The 21,997-nt window shown below is 42.2% G+C and overlaps 2 protein-coding genes across 4 annotated transcripts; one reads left to right on the forward strand and one right to left on the reverse strand.

The window, feature by feature from the left end:
* Window positions 1–2,745: 2,745 nt before the first annotated feature.
* On the forward strand, window positions 2,746–9,934 carry hars (histidyl-tRNA synthetase). Of its 2 annotated transcripts, XM_042074387.1 has the most exons (14): window positions 2,763–2,893; window positions 3,977–4,440; window positions 4,644–4,733; window positions 4,965–5,084; window positions 5,289–5,384; window positions 5,753–5,878; window positions 6,305–6,412; window positions 6,836–6,934; window positions 7,075–7,168; window positions 7,383–7,513; window positions 8,218–8,496; window positions 8,935–9,051; window positions 9,172–9,318; window positions 9,502–9,934. In XM_042074387.1, the coding sequence occupies exons 2-14, from the start codon at window positions 4,300–4,302 to the stop codon at window positions 9,559–9,561; spliced, it is 1,608 nt and encodes a 535-aa protein (XP_041930321.1). In that variant the 5' UTR covers window positions 2,763–2,893; window positions 3,977–4,299; the 3' UTR covers window positions 9,562–9,934. The 2 variants fall into 2 exon arrangements, with proteins under 2 accessions (XP_041930322.1, XP_041930321.1); XM_042074388.1 differs by lacking the exon at window positions 3,977–4,440 and having other exon boundaries at window positions 2,746–2,893.
* An 899-nt stretch (window positions 9,935–10,833) lies between these two features.
* On the reverse strand, window positions 10,834–21,962 carry dnd1 (DND microRNA-mediated repression inhibitor 1). Of its 2 annotated transcripts, XM_042074397.1 has the most exons (5): window positions 21,909–21,962; window positions 21,640–21,735; window positions 21,182–21,284; window positions 13,790–14,260; window positions 10,834–12,300 (listed from the first exon to the last, which is right to left on the reverse strand). In XM_042074397.1, the coding sequence occupies exons 2-5, from the start codon at window positions 21,655–21,657 to the stop codon at window positions 11,687–11,689; spliced, it is 1,206 nt and encodes a 401-aa protein (XP_041930331.1). In that variant the 5' UTR covers window positions 21,658–21,735; window positions 21,909–21,962; the 3' UTR covers window positions 10,834–11,686. The 2 variants fall into 2 exon arrangements, with proteins under 2 accessions (XP_041930331.1, XP_041930330.1); XM_042074396.1 differs by having other exon boundaries at window positions 21,640–21,956.
* Between the last annotated feature and the right edge of the window lie 35 nt (window positions 21,963–21,997).

Consider the following 21,997-nt stretch of genomic DNA (forward strand, 5'->3'; position numbering starts at 1 on the left):
CAAACTGATTGAATAGTATCTAAAACATCCTATTTTACCTTGCTGCTCAGAAATCATGTTTTGTCACTATGCAATTTAGGGAATCCCTTCTACTAAACATAAATAAATTTGAAAAAAACAGAAAGTTAATTGAGGTATGGTCTTTTTGGCCTTCACCGTCGACTTCAAGGCAGCACTTACCTGGTCAGGGTAAGTCGAACATGGGGGTCAAAAAGACCATCGTCGACTTCAAGGCAGCACTTACCTGGTCAGGGTAAGTCGAACATTGGGGTCAAAAAGACCATCAAGCGTGAATTTACAACTCTCAGAAACCTACAATGGTGCTATAACACAATTTCACACCAAAGGTAAATTCCAAGAAAAATAAAGACAATTACTGTATTTGACTATTTACTAGTAATCAAGGATCTTTGGATCAAGGACCAAGGATTACACACACTCCCAGTATAGCTGTGAAGTTAAGGCATCACCTGGCCTCTTGCAGAATACGTTTTACTCTAGGGGAAAGTTTCATCATCTCAGTTTAGTTCAACTATACTGTAAAGCACGCAATCTCTGTCTGTCTGTTTGTGGCACCCTTGCATGGTCAAGCCCCTCTGCTCCAGTAGAGCGTTTATTTTCCTTTGCTGGAATGATTAACAGGCCCCATAGGCGTCGTCTGAATGCAACACTTTGAGAAGTTCGTTGTGCTTAAAGGCATCAACTGAGGAGACATGACTAGCTAAGGTTACACACACTCCTTTGCTCACACAAGGACAGCACAAGGACTTGAGTTCACAAGTTCATATCGCAACACTTGAGTTTGCTATTTTCCTTTCTTTTTTCTGTTTTACAGTTTTTTTCTAGACTTTAAATTTGTCTATGTTCTCTGACCTGTGAAATATTTCAGTGCTATGGTAACTTGACAAGATACCTCAAACAAGGACATTTCCAATTTTGCACATTTTAAATAAGAAATGATTGATAATGTCATAATAATTCACTTCTAATTGGCTTAACTGAAACTTTTTTTTTGTATTTACATTGAAAGAGGTTGTGCACACACCAGTTTCAGGTGTATACAAAATTATTCAACTCACCATAAGTGTGGTAGTGATGGTGTTAAATAACTTAAAAGGTGAAAATGCTAGTTTAAATTTCTAAATAAGTTATCTATTTGGATTGTTTGTCTTTGAGTTATTGTCACTGATTCATAGTGGGCAATCTACAGTATTACTGGCTGGGAAGTGCAACAGTTGTGGAGTCGGCATGTCGCTGCAAAACAGTACATCTCCAAACTTAAAAACAGTAGACTAGTCAATAAAACTGGACTGTCAGAGCAGCACAAAATACTAAAAGCCATGCCGAGTGTCCTGTTTGCTCTTAAACTTTCCATCACATGTGGTGCCTAGCCACTTCATAAATGTGTTGGTCCAAGTTCTGTATTTTAAAGAACATTTCGAGCGATCACATAGCCTACAGTATGTTCAATGTTGCAATATTATCAGAAGGCCCTATGTGCAATTTGCTTTTGAGCAGGATCTTATAAGAACATTTCAAAATGAATGGAAAGACAGTAATGAGATTTTGCACTCAGCTGTAGCCTAGGCCTGCTAGTGGTGAGTCTGTTATAGCAGAGACTTTCTAATGAGGAGACACAGCACTCAAAAAATCCTCCATAGAAATGCATGGGATTAGTTTGTAACGCCAATATGGCTGTTGTCTACACATATCCCACCCCTTCCTCGGCAAAACGTCGACATGTGAATACATTGAGCCAATCATGTGGTGTGATGTGAATACATTGAGCCAATCATATGGTGTGTTGTGAAGACATCGTGCCAATCTTGTGTTGTGAACTCGCCGCTGGAGCATAATTGGTGTGGTGAAGCCTTGCACACGCGCAGTTCTGCTGAATAGGATGCCCTATGAGTGCCCAACAAGCGTTGCAATATGGCCGCCGAGTGGGGGGCCTAAAAGGACTTTGGTTATAGCCTATTTACTTTACTTTTTCTATTGTAGAATATGCAACTATTTTATTAAACACTGTGTGCTATAGTCTATTAAACACTATAGGCTATGACCGCTATGTTCTTGCACTATTTCCCCCATGATATTGTTTCAGTTATCCAAAAGGCTCAAAGGATGCTCTTTATTATATGGCAATTTTGGAAAAATAACTAATAAAAGTGAGGTGAGGTGCCCCCCCACCCGTTGTTCTCTGGCACCGACCCTGGCAGAGGTTTATATTGGGATGTCTAACATGAGGGGTCAGCATATCTAATCTGTTGACTGATTATGGAAGGAGTCTCTTGCTTTTAGATGTTTTTCCAGGTAGTGTATAAGTGAAGGGATAGACAAAAAAAGGCTTTTAGAAAGAAGTATTTTGTAGTATTTTGAAAATACAAAAATACAGTATTTTATTTTGATACATTTTTTGGCTGCTGTATTTTGTAGCTTATTTTGATACATTTTTAAGGTGGGTATTTGGTATTTTATTTGACATTTTGATGTATTTGTGCCCATCCCTGGCTACAAACCATTATCCAGTAGGCCTACATGTTTGTTTGTTTATTTATTTATTTATTTGTTTTTATAAATATGAAGGTGGTGTTTTAACGAAGGGGGCTCAGGGAATGAATGTCAGCCAACATCTACACATCTGTATTCAGGATTTTTGGTGTTGCCAGAGCATATACAGTAAGTGCCAGAGAATGTCTCGTGTTGCTGCATGCAGCGTCGATGACGTAAAACTTAAGCGACACCTAGCATCCACACCGCTAGCCGTCAGTTCATTGATACACCGGTCCGTGAGAGAAGCACCATGGCCGATAAGGCACAGATACAAGAAGCAATCAAAGCGCAAGGAGAGGTCGTCAGAAAGCTAAAGGCGGACAAAGCCAGCAAGGAACAGGTCAGTGTCTTTTCAGACATGTACACAACATATCTGAGTTCTTTTGCACGGGTTTATTGAATTGGTTTTGGCAGTGACGTTAGTTAGCTAATCGTCAACACTTAGAAGCTAGCCAGCCAGTTACAGCATGGTTTGTGCCTGTGCGTTTGTTGCATGTCGAAACAGTCAGCCTGGTAGCCGATGGTGTTATACATGAATTCCCGTTCAAATCAAACACTCTGCTCAGTTATATTGCTGTAGTTAAACGAGTGCTGAAGTGGACAAATCGGTGTTAAGCACTAGATTAAATGAAATGTTCACTTTTACCATGGCTAATGTTAGCTGGGCAGCAGCTAGAAGGCTAATTTACGTGCCTGGGTAGTGTTACACAAGTATACAGTTTTGTTTAATGTACTGGAGGTTTGCCTTTTCAGTGCGTCTGTTACCGGTAACTGATTTCGAGTAATATAACAAAGCAGAAATTCTCTAGAAATAATTAAACGACCCTCCGACACATCTATATCATCATCTAGCCAATCAGTGTCTGTCTGATGCAATCTTGCTATGCTAGCCAGTTCGCTGGCTTTGCTCTGTGTACAGTACACTAGTATGACAGCTGTCAGAAATTTGATTAGTAATTGATTCTGAAAAATATATTGTCAACCATTTGTACAGGGTGTCAAAACAGATCTTAACAGGAACTTAGCGGTTAATTTATCATGTTGGCTGTCTATCATAGTCTAAGGTTATGTTTTGGTTCCCAACGTCGGTTAGATGCTCCCTAACAGAATTGTTGCGCGCTTTTAGAGAAGTTTGGCGACTCCTTTGCCTTGTTTTGTCTTTCTTGTTGCATTTTAATGAAGTGCAAATAACATATTGGAACCTGTCACACATGCTCTTGCCAGTGTGTGCTAGGTCCAAGCAGTGGTGCAAATTGATGTGTGCTGTAATGCACCATCATTTGGGTTTGATAACAAGTGTGTGTTGCTAGTTGTAAGTGTCATGTGGCTGCCTTGGCCTGTCACACGTTGAAATCCGGCTGATTTTTGACCCAGGCTTCCTCTCATGTTTTGCCTCCATGTCGCTGTGATGTCATCCCCCTAGCGATAGGGTTGCTGATCACTTTTCTCCTGTTCTTACTGCCCGTTGCTACGGATACGCCATCATCATCTCAACTTCCCTGGCTCTTGGTGTGATGGCAAATCTGTTGCATCCCTGAACTGCTGCACCACCTCACCTTTTGGAATGACCTGCCATCTGTCTTGAATGTGTATGTGGGACCTCCATGGTGCTCCGTGATATGTGAACTCAACGTGGGACTATTTTGTCTGCCATCACAATGATGGTGTGCCAATGAACTGAACTCGCCCATTTTTCTTGTCTCTGACTTTTGCACTCCTGGTTTTGTGTTTGTTTTTTTTATCATCATGATGGCTGCATTTGGATTGACTTACGCACGTTTGTGTGCTGGTCTGAAACCTGCATGTGTGCGTGATGGACTTATTGGTCGGCGCACTGGACTGTTGATGCACTTGACACGGTCTCTCTCTGCGATGACCATTTCACAGGTAAGCTGTTTTCTAGACTCTTGATAGACCCTCACACACACCACACATAAGCATGTTGTCTGACGTGGTCAGAGAAAGGCGAGTGAATGAAAAATATGGGGTCACAACAAACCAATAACTCACGTAAGATAATTAATTGATGTTTGATTTGTTTCTGTTATGCGTCTCTGTGACCATCTCACATGTGTGTTTGTGCTCTGCAGATTGATGAGGAAGTGGCCAAACTCCTCCAGCTGAAAGCACAGATAGGAGGAGATGAGGGAAAACATGTGTTTGTTCTCAAGACCCCTAAGGTGAGCATGTAGACCCAAATATTTCCTGGCGCATTCAAGATGTGCTCAATGCTTTGTGTTTGAGAGTTGAACCACTTACTATATATGTTGTCAATATGTCATTAATCTGTATCAGTGGTGTTCTCATCAAGTATTCACCAATCCTCTAACCGTGTGTGTGTGTTCTCATCAAGTATTCACCAATCCTCTAACCGTGTGTGTGTGTGTGTGTGTGTGTGTGACTCTCTGCAGGGTACCAGGGACTACAACCCAAAGCAGATGGCCATCAGGGAGAAGGTGTTCAACACAATTATCAGCTGCTTCAAGCGCCATGGAGCCGAGACCATCGATACACCGGTCTTTGAACTCAAGGTAGGAATGAGGCATGAGAGACCCATTTAGTAAAGCCTTCACATATGCAGCTCTGCATCTACTACTACTACTACTACTGGTGATGACACCCAGATCAACAGGAGCATGTTGACGGAAGATGACAAACAAGTTTTTGTAGAAGCTTTGGGTGTGTGTTACTGTACATCCTATGCTGATATTTGGTGGTTGTGTTTGGTTTTCAAGGAAACGTTAACAGGGAAATATGGTGAAGACTCCAAACTCATCTATGACCTGAAAGATCAAGGAGGGGAACTCTTATCTCTCCGATATGACCTCACTGTATCCTTCAATACTGATGCTATACATTTTGAATGTTATAGCTTTGTTGATACAGCCTTTTGTATTTACATCTGTGGGTTCATACAATAATGGCGTTAAATAATGTTAAAAAACAGCTCATTCCATTTTAGCTGCACGTTAGCTGTCTAACTGGCTACCTTTTCAGTGTGACCACATGTTCTGTTAAAGGACAACTTTTAGTCACTGATTTGAGAACACCATCAGACACTTTTTGGCCAGAGAACTGAGCTGGGTTGAAACAGGCCTCACCCAAATCTGTAGACAGGACTGATTTGAGTTGCACAGACACCAGTTCAGTGCCTGGCCATCCATCCACTGGTTGCCGTGTCCTTGACCATGTGCTTCAGGTGCCCTTTGCCCGTTACCTAGCCATGAACAAGATCACCAACATCAAACGTTATCATATTGCCAAGGTTTATCGCCGTGACAACCCAGCCATGACCCGTGGACGTTATCGCGAGTTCTACCAATGCGTGAGTCTCTTTCCCATATTACATACAATATAATCTGAGAACCTAAAGGCTTGATGTTTTCATAGGTATCATAGCCATCACATCACACTCATGTTTATATTGCAACTCTAGACACTAGTTTAAATGTCTAGTGGTAAATCATGAGTTATTTTCACCAACTTCTAGATTACTTTTATGCTAGCTGAACTCTTTCAAGGTATATATTGCCTTTATACATGAGCAAATCATTAAAATAACTGACAAACATTATTCCACACTGATTATATAGATTGGCCAATCTGATTATATGGATTAACTAATCCCTCAAAATTTTTGAAAAATTCCATCAAAGATCTGTTCAATTTCGTCCCAGGTCTGTTCATGTCTTTGTCTGTGTGTGTATGTTTGTGTGTAATTTGTGGATTTACCCCTTGTGTCCTAACACAGGATTTTGACATTGCTGGCCAGTATGACCCCATGATTCCTGATGCAGAGTGTCTGAGGATCGTCCACGAGATCCTGAGCGAGCTGGAGCTGGGAGACTTCCGCATCAAGGTTTGTTTACCACATTTGACAATAATAAGAATTTACTTCAATAAAAGTAAAAAACATGTGATATTTTTGTTGGTTTTCATATGTAGAACATCTTACTGCTCCACATGAGCATGTGAAACCATGGCAACCATGGCAAGCACGGAGGCCCCCCACATTATAAATTCCAATTTAACCTCTGGGTAGAGGGTGGGGGATAAACAGGCGACAGAAATGAACAGCGATAAGGAAACTTATGATATTAAACTCTGCCAAGGGGATTGTATGTAATCATGATAAAAGGAGAGCTTACTTGAGGGGGCTCATATTTGTTAGGTGTGTGTGTGTGTGCACACATGCTGGTGTGCTTTCGTGTGTGTGTGATTGCGAGTGCATGTCCTGCTTATGCAAGAGACTGTAAGTGCCCCCTGCCCGGTGTTGTTTCAGGTGAATGACAGGAGGATCCTAGATGGCATGTTTGCTGCGTGTGGTGTCCCTGATGACAAATTCCGAACCATCTGCTCCTCTGTGGACAAACTAGACAAGGTGAGGCGCGCATACACACAAAGAATGATTTTGCTGGTGAATGTCTGAATAGCATTCACATGCAGCTTCTAAGAGTGGCCACCCTCACTCTTGATGTAGCTTGTCCAAGAGCGTTGACTAAAGTGTGTGTGTGTGTGTAGATGCCGTGGGAGGAGGTGAAGAATGAGATAGTGAAGGAGAAAGGCCTCCCAGAGGAAGTGGCAGATCAGATTGGGGAGTATGTCCGCATGCAAGGTAAGACAGACACACACTCACACACAATCAGAGCACTCAGACAGACAGACACACACACACACACACACACACACACACAATCAGAGCGTTCACACACACACACACACACGCAATTGGAGCACTCGCACAGAACCAAGCATTCACTCTCATCAAGTCAAAGAGCTGCTGTATAATTAGTTTTCACTTTTACATGTACTCTCGCGTGTGTGTGTAGCTGGTGGAATGGAACTGGCGGAGCAGCTGTTGCAGGACCCTAAGCTGTCAAAGAGTAAAGCAGCCGTCGCCGGCCTCACGGACATCAAGCTGCTCTTCAGCTACCTGCAGCTCTTCAAGGTCACGGACAAGGTCAGAGTCCTGTATGGACCAGCGGAGACATGAGGGGTCATGCGGCCTCCTCTATCCACACACTACACGGCCTGAATATCAGTTATTGTGGAAACACAGACATCTTCACTATTGGCCCCACTGACAAAACAGTCAGTCCTTTAGCCCTGTGCAGACACAACGGAGCTTTATATTTACATGTATTCATTTAGCAGACGCTTTTTTATTTTTAAGTAACTTACTGATCTCATTTACACCGTGTTCCAAATGATTATGCAAATTGGATTTAAGTGTCATGAACATTTCTTTTTTTTGTTTTTTAATTAAACTCATGGATGGTATTGTGTCTCAGGGTTCTTTGGATCATTGAAATCAATCTCAGACACCTGTGATAATTAGTTTGCCAGGTGAGCCCAATCAAAGGAAAACTACTTGGCATGCTTAATAATGTTCCACATTATTAAGCATGCCACAGGTTTCAAGCAATATGGGAAAGGAAAAGGATCTCTCTCTCTGTATATGTCAATTATATCACAAGGGCCATAGTCCCTAGAGCAACTCGGGGTTAACGGTGGAATGGTGGAAGCCGGGAATCGAACTTTGTCCCCTCAAGTCTTTCAGCTTGTTCCCGTCTCTTTTTTGTATTGTATTTTTCTATGTATCTGTTATACTGCGTGTAGTGTAATTCTGTAATATCTTTTGTGTCTGTACATGTATTTGTGCAGGTGGTGTTTGACCTGTCTCTAGCACGTGGGCTGGACTACTACACAGGTGTGATCTACGAGGCCATCCTGACCCAAGCAGGTGTGGCCCCGATCCCCGCCCCTCAGGAGGCAAATGGCAGCACGGGGGACGACGGGCCCGTCAGTGTGGGCAGTGTCGCCGGGGGCGGTCGCTACGACGGCCTAGTGGGGATGTTCGACCCCAAGGGCCGGAAGGTTCCATGTGTGGGCGTCAGCATTGGCATTGAGAGGATCTTCTCCATCATGGAACAGAAGGCAGAGGTGAGATCATGTAACCGCACACACACACCAACACAACCTCATGAACAATATGTCAAAATAGCCTTCATGATGGCCCGTACACACACTCACCTTATATCAAACGTACACCTAAGCACATTGAATCATATTCCCATTAAAAGTGACCAAGGATCTGTCTGATACTCTGCATTCAGAAGTGGACAGAAACTGTAGCAGTTTAACTATGTATACACACCAATTACTGCACCCATACAGCTGAATGTGAAAACTTTGCACTTTTTTATTACACTAATCTTACATTTAGTTTTGTGGAATATTCTGTCTACTAAACAAAGGAATGTGCCATGTGTTTTAATTCACACTTGGCATGGAGAGAGTTCATCACTAATTTGTGTTCAAATGACAACACAAGTAAACAGGTTACCTTTATCTAAGCTGAGTACCACTTTGTGTCTACAGGTTTCAGCAGAGAAGGTGCGCACGACAGAAACACAGGTGCTGGTAGCCTCGGCTCAGAAGAACCTTCTAGAAGAGAGGCTCAAACTCACCTCAGAGTTGTGGGAGGCAGGAATCAAGGTGAGCACCAGCATGTGTCTTCCAATATTTCTTCCTCTACAAATTCACACATTGTACAATGTACATATACGCTTTACCTGTTTGTTTGTGTGTGTGTGTGTGTGTGTGACCCCTCGTCAGGCGGAGGTGCTATACAAGCGGAACCCTAAACTCCTGAGCCAGCTGCAGCACTGTGAGGAGACGGGCATCCCGCTGGTGGCCATCTTGGGAGAGCAGGAGCTCCGGGACGGCGTGGTCAAGCTGCGCAACGTCGCCAGTCGAGAGGAGGTCAGCAGCAGCCGACACCCAATCCATCAACAGACATAGCCAGTGCATTCAGTCATTATCTATGGCACATCTTTCATTTAAGACATTGAAATGGACATTCCTCACCCCTTCTTCTAAGTATGTGTTTCTGTGTGATTTGTTAAGTCACACTCTCTCTCTGTGTGTGTGTGTGTGTGTTTACAGATGGATGTCTCTAGAGCAGACCTGGTGGAGGAAATCAGGAAGAGGACCCCTCAGTCTTAAGCAACCAAATTCAGCCAAACACATCTGAGTGAATCAGTCCCACCATAACCTACCATCTCTTGCTCACACACACACACACACACCTGACTCTTACTTCACTCGAACTTTATGTACGTATGACACTACCACACACATTTCTCAGTCTGCTCAGTTGTCTCTGCGTGTACACTTTCCGATGGAAATGAGTGGGTCTCTGAGATGCAGCAGCAGCAGCAGCAGCCGGCCGAGCACGGAGTAGACCACCACCTGTCCTTGGTTGTGTGGAGTCAACCAGCTGAGGATCTGCATTATGATAGCATTTATGTTCTATTCTCTCATGGTCCAATGATGAGTAGTTAACCTGTAACAATAAAGACGGCCATCAGAAACATCACTTTCTGCCCTGTTGGCTCACTGATGATGACCAAGGTTTTAGGGTTAGAATACAAAAGATAGGAAATTAACAATACAACCGGATGTCCCGGGTTGCTGTTCTGCAAAGATACTTTATTTATTTTATTTGGAGTGAATTGTCCGGATGTCTAAAATGGCATAATAGCATGCCTTCACTTTGAAAATACTTAATAAACATAACAGAACTGTGGGATATTTCTGAGCAAGACTAAGAAGTGAAGTAATTCTGTAGGTAAACACCTGAGAATCCTAAAATCTGGAAGCCAGCCTTATGCAAAGAGTGCACTCAGGTTTTAGTCTGCAGTCATACGGACAGCCAAGTAATCCTACTTCGTAATCTGCTGCTCCCAAAATGTCCCTCTTATCGTATGTTTATTCCTACTGACTCAGTCTCCTGCGCACATTCTTACCTGCATTACAAATGAGAGATTGAGCACTAAGTTCTGGCCCACTGGTTTTCTCCCACCATCGTTTGAGTAGAAGTAGTGAAAAGTTAATGCATATGCTTTCAGATTGCTTCTGCCTGACTTTTTATCTTGCTTCCCAGGATAGTTTAGATCACATCTGAGAGTGAGGCTGAAGTCGATATGACTTCAGACCGGTCACACTGCAAAAATACGGAAGCGGCCCCAATCAAAATTGAAGTCAGAAAAAAAAAAAAATGAAATTGAGGTCAGATTCCATGCAACTTTGTTCCTGTGTGCCGTTCAGTCCACACAAAAAATGGGATTTGGCCTGATAATGTAAACATAGCCTATGCTTCCTCAGATACGGCAAGACTGAACATACTGCAATCTAAATATGGTTTAAAGTTTCATTAGAATGAGGGCGTCTGAAATATGATTGGTCTCCATTCTTGCATGGTTACCTTGTTAAACGTTTCTAGGTACAACATCAGGATTGTACAGTCTTGGAGTTTTATCTGGCCTTGCTGTGTGTCCCCTTGTAAGCTAGGAGAATTCTAACCACGTTATCAATGACCAATGACTTGTACATGAGCACAGCTGCAATAAGCTATCTGAAATACAATGCTCACCTAAACACCAAATAGGCTTTATCATTCAGGAGTCTTATATTGGGTTTGGCTACTTAAAAGGTGTTAAAAGAGGACTTAACTCATCAGCCACTGACCTAGTAGGTGTGAGCTCCGTCTTGGCTAATCAGAGGTCTGTATAACCTTTACTAGTAGGAAGTAAGAGAAGAGTTACATCTTTTGCCATGAAACAACATGGGAGTTTTCAACCCTTACTCCAAACACACTTCACTATGGCTATGAATGAAACGATAACCCTAACTTTCCCGTAATGTCTGTATTGTAATGGGAACAAAGAAAGCCCTGCATATGGATATGCAAATTCAGAAGAATAGCACAATTTTCCTGTAGAAATGTTTCAGACTTTTAATAGTCTTGAACATAAATGAGGTAATTACAATACATGACTTGTATTCTTTTCTTTTTTAAATCAAATTCAAAACACAGCACACTATAAACACTATTTACAAACCCACACCAAAAAAGTGAAAAACGTGTAGAAAGAAAACCACCAAGTGAAAAACAAACACAAATATAATAAAGTGCACAGTTAAAACACAATTAAAACATAGTTAAAACATTACATAAAAAATAAACAAGAGTAAAAACACCATTAAAAATAATAAAATATTAACGAACTTGATGAACAACCATGCGTGATTGTGTGTGTGAGCGAGACTAGAACCCCTCCCCGGGCGGTCAGACCTGGGGAGGGTTAAGGAGGTTCTGCAGGAGCTCCATGGCGGCGACACACTGGGCCTGCCTCATCAGGCCACCGACCCCCGCCTCGGGGTCCGGCTGGACGTGGGCCACCACGGGGAAGGCCGGCACGGCCAGCCCTGGGATGGCCACTTTCCACAGGAAGTGCTGGTAGCCCTCGGCACAAGTGTACTGCTGCAGCAGCTCGTAGTGGGGCGCCCCGAGACCCATGGACTCACACAGCCAGCGCAGGAAGAAGACGGGGTTGCCTCCCCCCTGCGCCTCCACAGGGCTGTGCTCCTGCAAGACCCCCATGGGACCCCCCAAATCGGGCCTGACGCCCACCGTTGGGGAAAAGCCCTGGAGGAGGGGGACGGGCGGTGGGAGGAAGCTTTGGGGCGAGGGGGGCAGGCCGGGGGGGCTGTTGGGGAGGGTCATCTGGGAAGGTGGCATGGACAGGCTGGGGGGTGACATGCGCGGTGGTTTAGGGGGAGATTTGCCACCCCGCCGCAGTGGCGATGTGCCTCGCTTGTCATACCGGTCAGGACTGGTCGGCAGAGCGGTGGAGGACGTCCAGCTCACTGCCAAGGTAACGCCAAACTGCTTCTTGAAGGCTAAAATGTACAAACACACAAACAGCTTGACTGAAATGCTGTGGTCAGGAGTACAACTGGATAGAAAATAATGGATAAATGAACGAACAAAATCACTGACGAATTAAAATGCAACACATTACAATTAATTAGTTCATTCATTAGTGAAGTCATTAATTACGCCATTTGACATACTACTAGTGGAGCAACCTAACTACTCCACTAACCTAGCTACTAACCTAATTTGCCCATCACTCATCCATTATGCTTTTACATTGTGCTCCCTGCCCGTGTTGGTGAAATTAACATTGTTGTGCTGCCACAGGAAGATTAAACAGATGCTTTGACAAAATAAAATCAAAACAGTTTATATTTGGTCTCATTTTCCATACAAATTAATCACATTCTGGCCCAGCCTCTTTGAAGTAGGCTTGACATCTTTTGACGATAAAAATAACAAACCACAAACAGCTGTTAAATGATCTAACATAATAATGTCACAAACATGCACCACAAAACCTGAAAGTACACCAAGCTCTATTATGTATGCCAATTATGTATGCCGTTATAAGCATAATCTGGAATAAATCCATCCCTGGGGCTATTCTCAGTATGTGGTTTAATGACAAACCTGGGTAAGTAAGCACCCAATAGAAGAGACAATAGCTTCATTCTCCTAACAAGACAAAGACGCAGGGCTCTTCTTTTAGGTTTACCCATGGAGGCAAAGTAACTTACCCAGGGATGGCTTTAGATCTGGCAAAACAGCAACATGTTTGTGCCAATGTAAATGGTGGTGCACTTCAAACCCTGTTGTGTTACACATTTTCTGGGTTCTTATTGAGGAATGTTTGGAACTTTCTAAAATTGAGTTGGATCCATTGTGTGCACAACCTCTTTTATGCTGCTGCTGATAGAGTTTAAGCTCTGGCACACCTACCAAATGAGAGAAACTGTAACTCGAAGCATGTGGGCAAAATGGAAAAACATGATTGATTTAACTTCAAACTGTTCATGAGCTGTAAAAGTAAAATATTCCCATCTCTCAAAGCACGTGCAGCATCGCATCAAAGACCCTTGTCAACATCTTCTGCATTTTTCATCATGCAAAACACATGTATGCCTCAGCAGTGTCTATTTGCAGTACCCCATTAAATTGCAAGGCCATCATTCACCCAGTAATCTGTGGCCCAGCTCTTGACTACCATCGTTTACATCAGAGGTTGTTTTGAATGCATTTCAAAACATATATTGCATTAATATTAGCCAGACGTTGATTGCCTAATACCAAATCACAATGAAATGAGAGAAAAGGACAAAATGAATGCAACCATAAAGAGACACACAATCTGAGACGCCACAACAGAGAGGGGGGAGATCTGCACGCCACACGCACACACTTAGTGGTTTCTGAAGAGCCTGGAATTCCAAGTTATTGTTGTCTGCTAGATAATGTACCCTCCTAAGCATCCTAAAATAGAGTATGTGCCCACAGTTGTGTTCGGCCTACCTTGCACCACCACCTTCTTGACCATCGAGGCGGCGTGGTGGCTGGAGTAGGTGGCCAGTGCCGTGGTCTGTCTGTCCCTCTGGGGCCCGACCAGGGCGGTCTTCAGCTTGAGCCCCACCAGGCCCTCACCCAACTCCTCCAGCACCTTCATCAGCGCCAGCCGCTCCAGGCCCCCCGGGAGGCCCTCCAGAACCAGCTGGTGCTTCTCCGTGCTGAGGCGGACCACCAGCGAGGTGCCGCAGGGCAGGGTGCAGCGGTGCAGGATGCGGATGGCGGAGCGCGCCGCACCCGGCGTGGCGTACTTGGCGTAGGCGAAGCCGCGGTTCTGGCCGCTGAAGTTCATCATGAGGCGAAACTCATAGAGGGGGCCGGCCGACTGGCACAGCGGGATCAGGGTGTCCTCATAGACCTCGCGCGGGAGCTGGCACAGAAAGATCTCACACCCGGCACCAGGAGCAGGACCGGTCCAGTCTTCAAAAAGACAGACAAACAAATCACATTATTGTGCGTGCTCACAGGAATGTGGTACATTTTTAGACAACTAACTTTTTTATAGTGTGGACTAGAACGTTTTGTTCACTTTAAAACAATGACAATAACACATTACATTTCTTCATTTAGCAGACACTTTTATCCAAAGCAACTTACAATGAGGAATAACATTTCTGCTACCATTGCATGAGACCTTACGTAACAACTGATACTACAGCAATAAGTACTACTACTAGAGAGGATAAGGGTGAAGAAGATTAAGTACTAGTCAAAGTGTAGTTGAAAGAGATAGTGGAAGGAGGAGGATGGAGGGAGTGTTGGGTTGTTAGACATGTTAGGAGAGGAGGTACTCTTGGAAGAGTTGGGTCTTCAAGAGTTTTTTGTGGAAACAGATGGGCGCCCTTGCTCTGGTAGCACTTGGTAAGTCATTCTACCATCGGGCAACTACTAATGAAAATAGTCTGGATTGGCATGTGTGCAGGGCCAGCAGTGCCAAATGACGATACTTGGAAGAACGTAATGGCCGAGGGGTAACATAAGCCTTTATGACCCAGTCATCACTTCGACGCGGGTGGCTAAGGGTAGCTCAATGAACAGCGGGGTAACGTGTGCCATTTTTGGCTTATTGAAAACCAGACATGCAATGTGTTCAGAGAAGGTTTGCTGGTCATCAATTACACCCAAGTTTCTTGCAGCTTTGGTAGGAGCAAGAGGGAGGGTGTCCATTTTGATGCTGATGTTGTGACGTATGGTTTGTTTGGCTGGGAAGACCAGCAGCTCTGTCTAGGGGTTAGCATTAGTAACGATATATGTTCTCATTTTGTTTAAAAGTAGTCAAATGAGAGGAAAAATAATTTCTCTTTGCATAGGGACATGGAGGTATTCTATGAGTCGACTGAGACTGAATTAAGCACTTAATGGGTATCTTATCTTTATGGAGATCTTATTTTATTTTATTTATAGTTCGCTTTTAAAGCAAAGGACCATTCTGTTTAAGTTCTTCCAGACAATCCAGAAAAAATAGCTACAATGTATAAGGCTTCATCATCTAAACAGAATATCCAGCATGACGAAAATCAACCCTGAATTTTGTAAGATAGAGTAGGAATCGTAAAGAAACTCATCTGTGTCTCGTTTTGTCTTGCTGAACCTATTCAGGGACTTAGAGTTCTACTTCATACGGATCTGAATGTCTGTGCATTAACTAATATATGCAAAGCAAAAGTTAGCTTCTGTACTGTACAAAGACTAGCCTGGAAAATCCAGACCCTGATAATCTAGAAAGATTAAGGGTCTGGCCAAGAACAATGTAATGGCCCAACTCGAGGGGTGGCAACAAGCATGCATTTAAAAATCTCACTGCACGCAATTGGATAACACTAGACCATGTTTACTCTGAATGATTTCGGACCTTGACGCAATCGGATAACACTACGACCAATGTGTACTGTCCTCCAACGTTGCAGCGCTGTCTTCATCAGTTTAGCTGGTTCCCCGGAATGTTGGAGTAAAAGTAACGTGCATTATTGCTCCTTGCCAGAGTGTCTCGCAGAGACAATTCCATTGTGCTCTCTGAGAACTCTGGATTTCCAGGGTATACAAAGACATCAACTGTGGAGGATATAACAGTCTTGTCATCACCACTTTTAGTCCAAAGAGGTGAGTACTGCAGAAGCTACAGAACAAAACGATGTTCATGTAATTGGGTTCCTGGACTTCCCAAAAATGGTGAGATGGTATGTACACAGAAAATGTATATATATATATATATATATATATATATATATATATATATATATATATATATATATATATATATATATATATATATATATATATATAAAACATTAACTTGAACACAGAGCCTACAGTCCTATTTATAGTTTGTTCATGCACTATTTTGGAGATGCATTATAGATTAAGTAATGTATACAGCAAATATAGAAAAATAGTATTTGGGCCTTTTTTAACCGCACCTTCCTTTCAAATAGATTCATCTTGGATCAATCACATTTTGTGACACTTAACTGCTTTTCTTGAGACACAACTGAAGTAGTTTTTCTCCAAGTTAGAGGTACTGGAATTATAGTAGCTTATGTGTGTGTGTGTAGCAGAGTGTGCCCCACTGTTTCTGTGTACTGGAGACAGGAGTAAGATCACAATGCTGCCTTAACATTTACCGAATCGACAATGGATGTGCAATCCTAACTACAGTACCCTCCAGAATTATTGGCACCTTTGGTAAAATTGACTAAAAACAGGTATCAAACAATATGTTGGCGATTTATTGTACTCTCACAATGAAAACAATGATGAAAAATCCACCCTTGAAGGGAAGGAAATTTATTTTGAGAAAAAGGAAAATCTCAAAGAAATAAATATTTTTAACAAAAACATGTTACATGATAGCTTTTTCTGTAACTCTCCAACAGTGGTTCTCATGGATTTTTGTGTCCATCTTATCATCCTCCATACTGTACGTGGGGGCAAGATGGTTGTCCAAGTAGGTTTGTCACATTTCCAGTTTATTAGAACCTTTTAATCATTGTTTTAACTGTAAATAATTTTCAACAAAGTGCCTAGTTTTCTAGACATGTCAACACACTTTCTTTTTATTTAAATTCAGTGTATTCTCTTGTCTTACCCATTTTGAAAAATTACTAGAGGATTTAACCGGTCACTTTATTTTCATACCTTAGTGAAAAAGAAAGTCATGAACTACTTCTGAAAGTTCAGCCACTCTGATTAACTTAAAGAAGTTGAAATGAGATATACTGGAAAGAACCCCATGCCTAATGAGAATTATGATGGAGGGGCTGTGACATTGTGGGGCTGTTTTTATTCCCAAAGGCCTTGGGAACCTAATTAAGGTGCATGGCATCACGAACCCCAAGAAAAACCTTAACATTTCAAAGGAAATCTGTCAATCTCTGCCTAAAAGTGAGTCATGATCAAAACAAATATGGTTTTCTGAACACAAAAATCAAGCTTCAGCCATCTTAGTCCCCTGATCTAAACTCCATAGAAAAACAGTGGGGTGAGTCAAAGAGGAGAATGCACAAGTGCGGACTTTGGACAATCCGGGGAGATTTTGTAAAGACGAATGGTCTTAAATCCCTTGCTTTGTATTCTCCAACTTTATGGGGTGTCATACGAGAATAATACAAGCTATTTTATTGGTAAAAGGAGGCTTAAGAAGGTAAGGGCCAGCAGTGAGACTAACAGATACCTTGTCTTAGCTGAATTACTGAAGCTAAGCAGCTGTGGGCCTGGTTAGTACTTGGATGGGAGACCTCCTTGGAAAATAGGTTGCTGCTGGAAGTGGTGTTGGTGGGTGGCCAGTAGGTGGCACTCTTCCCTCTGGCCAAAAAGACTGATCCCAATGCCCCAGTGCAGTGACGGAGACACTATACTGTAGGAGATGCCGTCCTTCGGATGAGGCGTTAAACCGAGGTCCTGACTCACTGTGGTCATTAAAGATCCCAAGGCACTTATCGCAGAGTAGCGGATTCCACGGTGTCCTGGCTAAATATTCAATCTTCAATCTGGCCCCCTAATCATCCCCCCACTGTAATTGGCTCATGCACTCCCTCACTCTCCACCTCAAGCTGGTGTGTGGTGAGCGTTCTGGTGCATAATGGCTGCCGTGCATCACACAGGTAGGTGCTACACATTGGTGGTGGTTAGTGAGGTCCCCCCTTCCATGTGAAGCACTTTGAGTGTTGAGAAAAGCGCTATAAATGTAACGTGCTGTTGTTGCACGCAGGGGTGCCAAGAACTGTGAGCGACGTGTTTTTGTTAAACATTTATTTGAGATTTTCCTTTTTCTTGAAATAAATTTGCAAGGTTGGATTTTTCCTTATTGTTTTCATTGTGAGATTACAATAAATTGCCAACAGATTATTTTTTATACCCGTTTTTAGTCAACTTTAGCAGAGGTGCCAATAATTCTGGGTACTGTACAAAACACATATTTGACAGTGAGTAAGACGATTTCATAAATGCCCATATATATTTTGAAAAACTAATTACAAATGTTCAGCAACATTAACGGTTTTTAAAATAATTAAAATCATTGGAAGGCATCATGGATACTCCGTGCAAAACAAATGTAAAAATATGTTTGCCCTGTTTCATGATTTTGCTATGAAAACCCTTATTATGCACACTGTCAGAAACACCGTAAAATCACTTATTTCCTTCCTTGTATAGTATAAGTATAAGTATATATACTCTTTTGATCCCGTGTGGGAAATTTGGTCTCTGCATTTATCCCAATCTGTGAATTAGTGAACACAGCACACAGTGAATACACAGTGAGGTAAAGCACACACTAATCCCGGCTGCCTGCAACAACAGCGGCGCTCGGGGAGCAGTGAGGGGTTAGGTGCCTTGCTCAAGGGCACTTCAGCCATGCCTACTGGTCGGGGTTCTAACCGGCAACCCTCCGGTTACAAGTCCGAAGCGCTAACCAGTAGCCACGGCTGCCCTGTGTACCATGTACCACCCATGTTTCGGTTTCAAAATGTTCATGACGTGACGTTCTTATCAGAATCAGATATCATTAGGAGAGGACACACAACGAATGTACAGTATGTACTAACTGTCAGTTTTATACATGTTTGTATTAAGAAAATGCAAATATTGATATTTCAAGAAGGGTTGTTCAATGCCATTGCCAAACTCCAGAATTTGACAGATCACAAAAAAAAAAAAAGTTATATTACCGTCATGTGACCTTGCAAAGCTCAACTTCTCCATAAACATTTTAGTTATGATTTCTTGTTTTATTTCTCTTAGAGCTAAATTTAGCTATTGATGTGGTAGCCTACATGTACTCTGAATCTCATAAATTGCTTATTTTGAACTGGATTGGGTTGAAATATGCACTGAACATCCAAGGATCCTTATAGATAACTTGCAACATGTATCCATGTAAATAACGCTTTCCAAATGTTCCACAGTAATCAAAACAATAAATAATAAATCATTTTCACCCAAATTAAGAATCTTTCACTTTCAAATTGATATCTACACTTGCTTTTACTCTCTTGCAACAAGACATGATTCTGTGAAATAATCTAGGTCTATCACATTATATTCATTAGTTATTTGGTCCAGCATAAAATTCCACAGAGTGCCAAAGATCTTGCCTCGGCGTTGAAAAACCCAATTATATTTTGAATATTTTCCCAAAGGATTATTTGAATTTCCTTGAAACTTTTTTTAAAAAGAGAAGGGGAAAGGGGGAAAAGTTAATATTCATTGCACATGATACATTTTAAATGTGGACTTTATCGTTTCTACGCTAATGAAAATAGTTTTTTCCCCCAACTTTTTTCTAGTTGTAATTGGTGCTAGTTCATAAATATTTGTACAATATTGACATCAAGGTTTTACTTTATCTGTGTGTGAGCCTGTGTGAACTTACAGCTTGAAATTACTTGATTTACTGCATATTAGATTATGCCATCTTGTTCTGTGTGTCTGGACAAATCTCTACATATAATTTTGCAATAAAAACTTTTCTGAATTCATTTCTGCCCATTACATACGTGTACACAGTGTTTCTTAACTGGTGGGTCGGGACCCAAGTGGGTCAAGGAACCGTTCTGGATGGGTCGCGGCGCTTGTGTTTTATTCAAGGTACCATTTAAAATGCTACCTTGAATACCCTGACTATTTGAAGTAGGATAATGGTTTCAATTAAATTGAGGACAAAATGGGACAGAAACCCCAGTGTGTGGTGTGCAGTGAATTGCTGGCACATGAGAGCATGAAACCATCAAAACTAAAATGCCACATTACCTGTAAAACTGGTCAAAAGTGAAAAGTGCAGACCCCTGTAAGAAAGGTTGGCTATACTGTGCACATTATTAATGTAAATACAGGAGTAGGTACACTAACTTGCCCTGTTATAACAGAAACAATCTCTGAAATTATAATGGTCTAGTGGGGACTAATAGTTTTAATTGACACTAATGGGCATCTATTAGTAAAGTGTCTGGCTATATCATACCATACCTAGAGGACAATACAATGGAAACGTTTACAAACTAGTAGGAATATGTTCCAAACATTGAAACTTGTTATGCTATTTGTTTTAAAAAGTATTTTATTTATGTCATGGTTGCTATTGTTTTTATTCTCAGCAGTGTAGCTACAAGAATGACGAGAATACACTTAAAGAGTAAGGTGAAAGAATGAGAATAATTCGGGAGAACAAGATTGGGAGCTGTAAGCAAGCATCGCGCGACCCTTGCAGAGGACATGGACCACGGTATGGATCTCTCCCATTTTACCACCATGATTAAGTTCTTAGACAATCATAATTAGTACCAGGTGCAGTAAATTATCCACAACACCCGCGCGCAGTAACAAGGCCTGGGGGCAGCCTCGGGAGGAGAGACCATGGCTGAAACAGCGATGGCTGTGGAAGCTTGGCCGCTTTCGCAAGCCTCGTTTGTGGCCTGCTGGCTGTTCTTTCACTGCCTGAGGAAAACAGTGGTTGCCGGTCTCATCATTTAATTGGTGTATTGGGTGGCCATTTTTTCCTGCGTCAAATGTCGCAACACATCAGTGCACCAGGCGTTTCCAATTCTACATCCACCCAGATTGCATGTTGTTGCGCTTGAAATGGCAAAGATGCTCCGAGCCTAATTCAAATTTAAACATAGCGCATGAGAAAGGAGTAGGCCTACCATGACTTGTTAACAGGCAGTCTCTTACATGGGCAACTGTTATTCAAACTGTTTCAAACACTACTTGTAGCTTATCCCCAGATGCTGTTTTTTCAAAGTTGTGGAAACAGCAGTGAAACGAATAGCCAAAGGAGCTCTAATAATTAATCGGAAGTTTGGATTGGTGTGGTAGGCTATAGCGCGTTAAAAGTTTCCTTACCCGGTGGTGGCCCGCCATATTTCCTCTGACCATTCACTTGAGTTAATGTTGTTTTGGTCTTTTGAAGCCAGTCTTCCAAGGCCTTCAATCGCTCGGGGGGTGACTGCAAATGTCAGAAAACAAACAGCCTACATTATATACACACACATACCGTTTCGCCTACATAGTTCCACTGTATAAACACAGTCTGCTTGAGACGAAGTTTGCTCTGAATGCCAATGAACATACATAGGCTACAACTGTATGAGCCATTCGATTGATCAGATTGCAGCATTCACGATGCATAGGCCTATATTGTATACTCTGCAATAATAGAATCTACAACTATTTTGTTAAGCTTGGAAACAAACTGATTGGTTGCATTGGCTGGACACTACATACAACCCTTAATATATATAGTCATCATAGTGCATAGTTGGACAAGCCTATATGTTATTGATTATTTAAATATCACTCACCCGCTGATGTTCGCTCATCTTTACGTTCGATGCTAGTGACACTGGTATGGTATCTCCTTATCTCCTGCTCTTTCTGTGACCACACTCCCACCCTCCCTGGAAGCAGGTGATTGGATGAGCATAACTTCCAAACTATTTTAAACGGAACCACACCAAAAACAAACTTAAAGGCAATGGGGAATATAAGGTGTGTGTGCTTCAGGCAAATGTTGAGAGTGCAACATTTAGAGATAAAGTAAAAAGGTCGAGTGAAATGTCAATTAGCCTACTTTGCTGAAGTTTAGCGCCAGTTTCTACTACGTTCACGGTCTCGTCACGTGAATTACTAGGCAATACTCTAGTGGTCCTTAATCATCGC

This window comes from Alosa sapidissima, chromosome 20 (assembly GCF_018492685.1).
Source record: "Alosa sapidissima isolate fAloSap1 chromosome 20, fAloSap1.pri, whole genome shotgun sequence".
Classification (NCBI taxonomy): domain Eukaryota; kingdom Metazoa; phylum Chordata; class Actinopteri; order Clupeiformes; family Clupeidae; genus Alosa; species Alosa sapidissima.

Excerpts from the sequence above, each read along its gene's own strand:
- hars (XM_042074387.1), top strand. The coding sequence starts at position 4,300 with ATGATGGCTGCATTTGGATTGACTTACGCACGTTTGTGTGCTGGTCTG. Across the intron at positions 8,497-8,934 it reads TCATGGAACAGAAGGCAGAG|GTTTCAGCAGAGAAGGTGCG; the intron begins GTGAGATCATGT and ends TTGTGTCTACAG. Across the intron at positions 9,319-9,501 it reads ACGTCGCCAGTCGAGAGGAG|ATGGATGTCTCTAGAGCAGA; the intron begins GTCAGCAGCAGC and ends GTGTGTTTACAG.
- dnd1 (XM_042074397.1), bottom strand. Across the intron at positions 14,261-21,181 it reads ATATGGCGGGCCACCACCGG|ACTGGACCGGTCCTGCTCCT; the intron begins GTAAGGAAACTT and ends GTCTTTTTGAAG. Across the intron at positions 12,301-13,789 it reads CAAGAAGGTGGTGGTGCAAG|CCTTCAAGAAGCAGTTTGGC; the intron begins GTAGGCCGAACA and ends TGTACATTTTAG.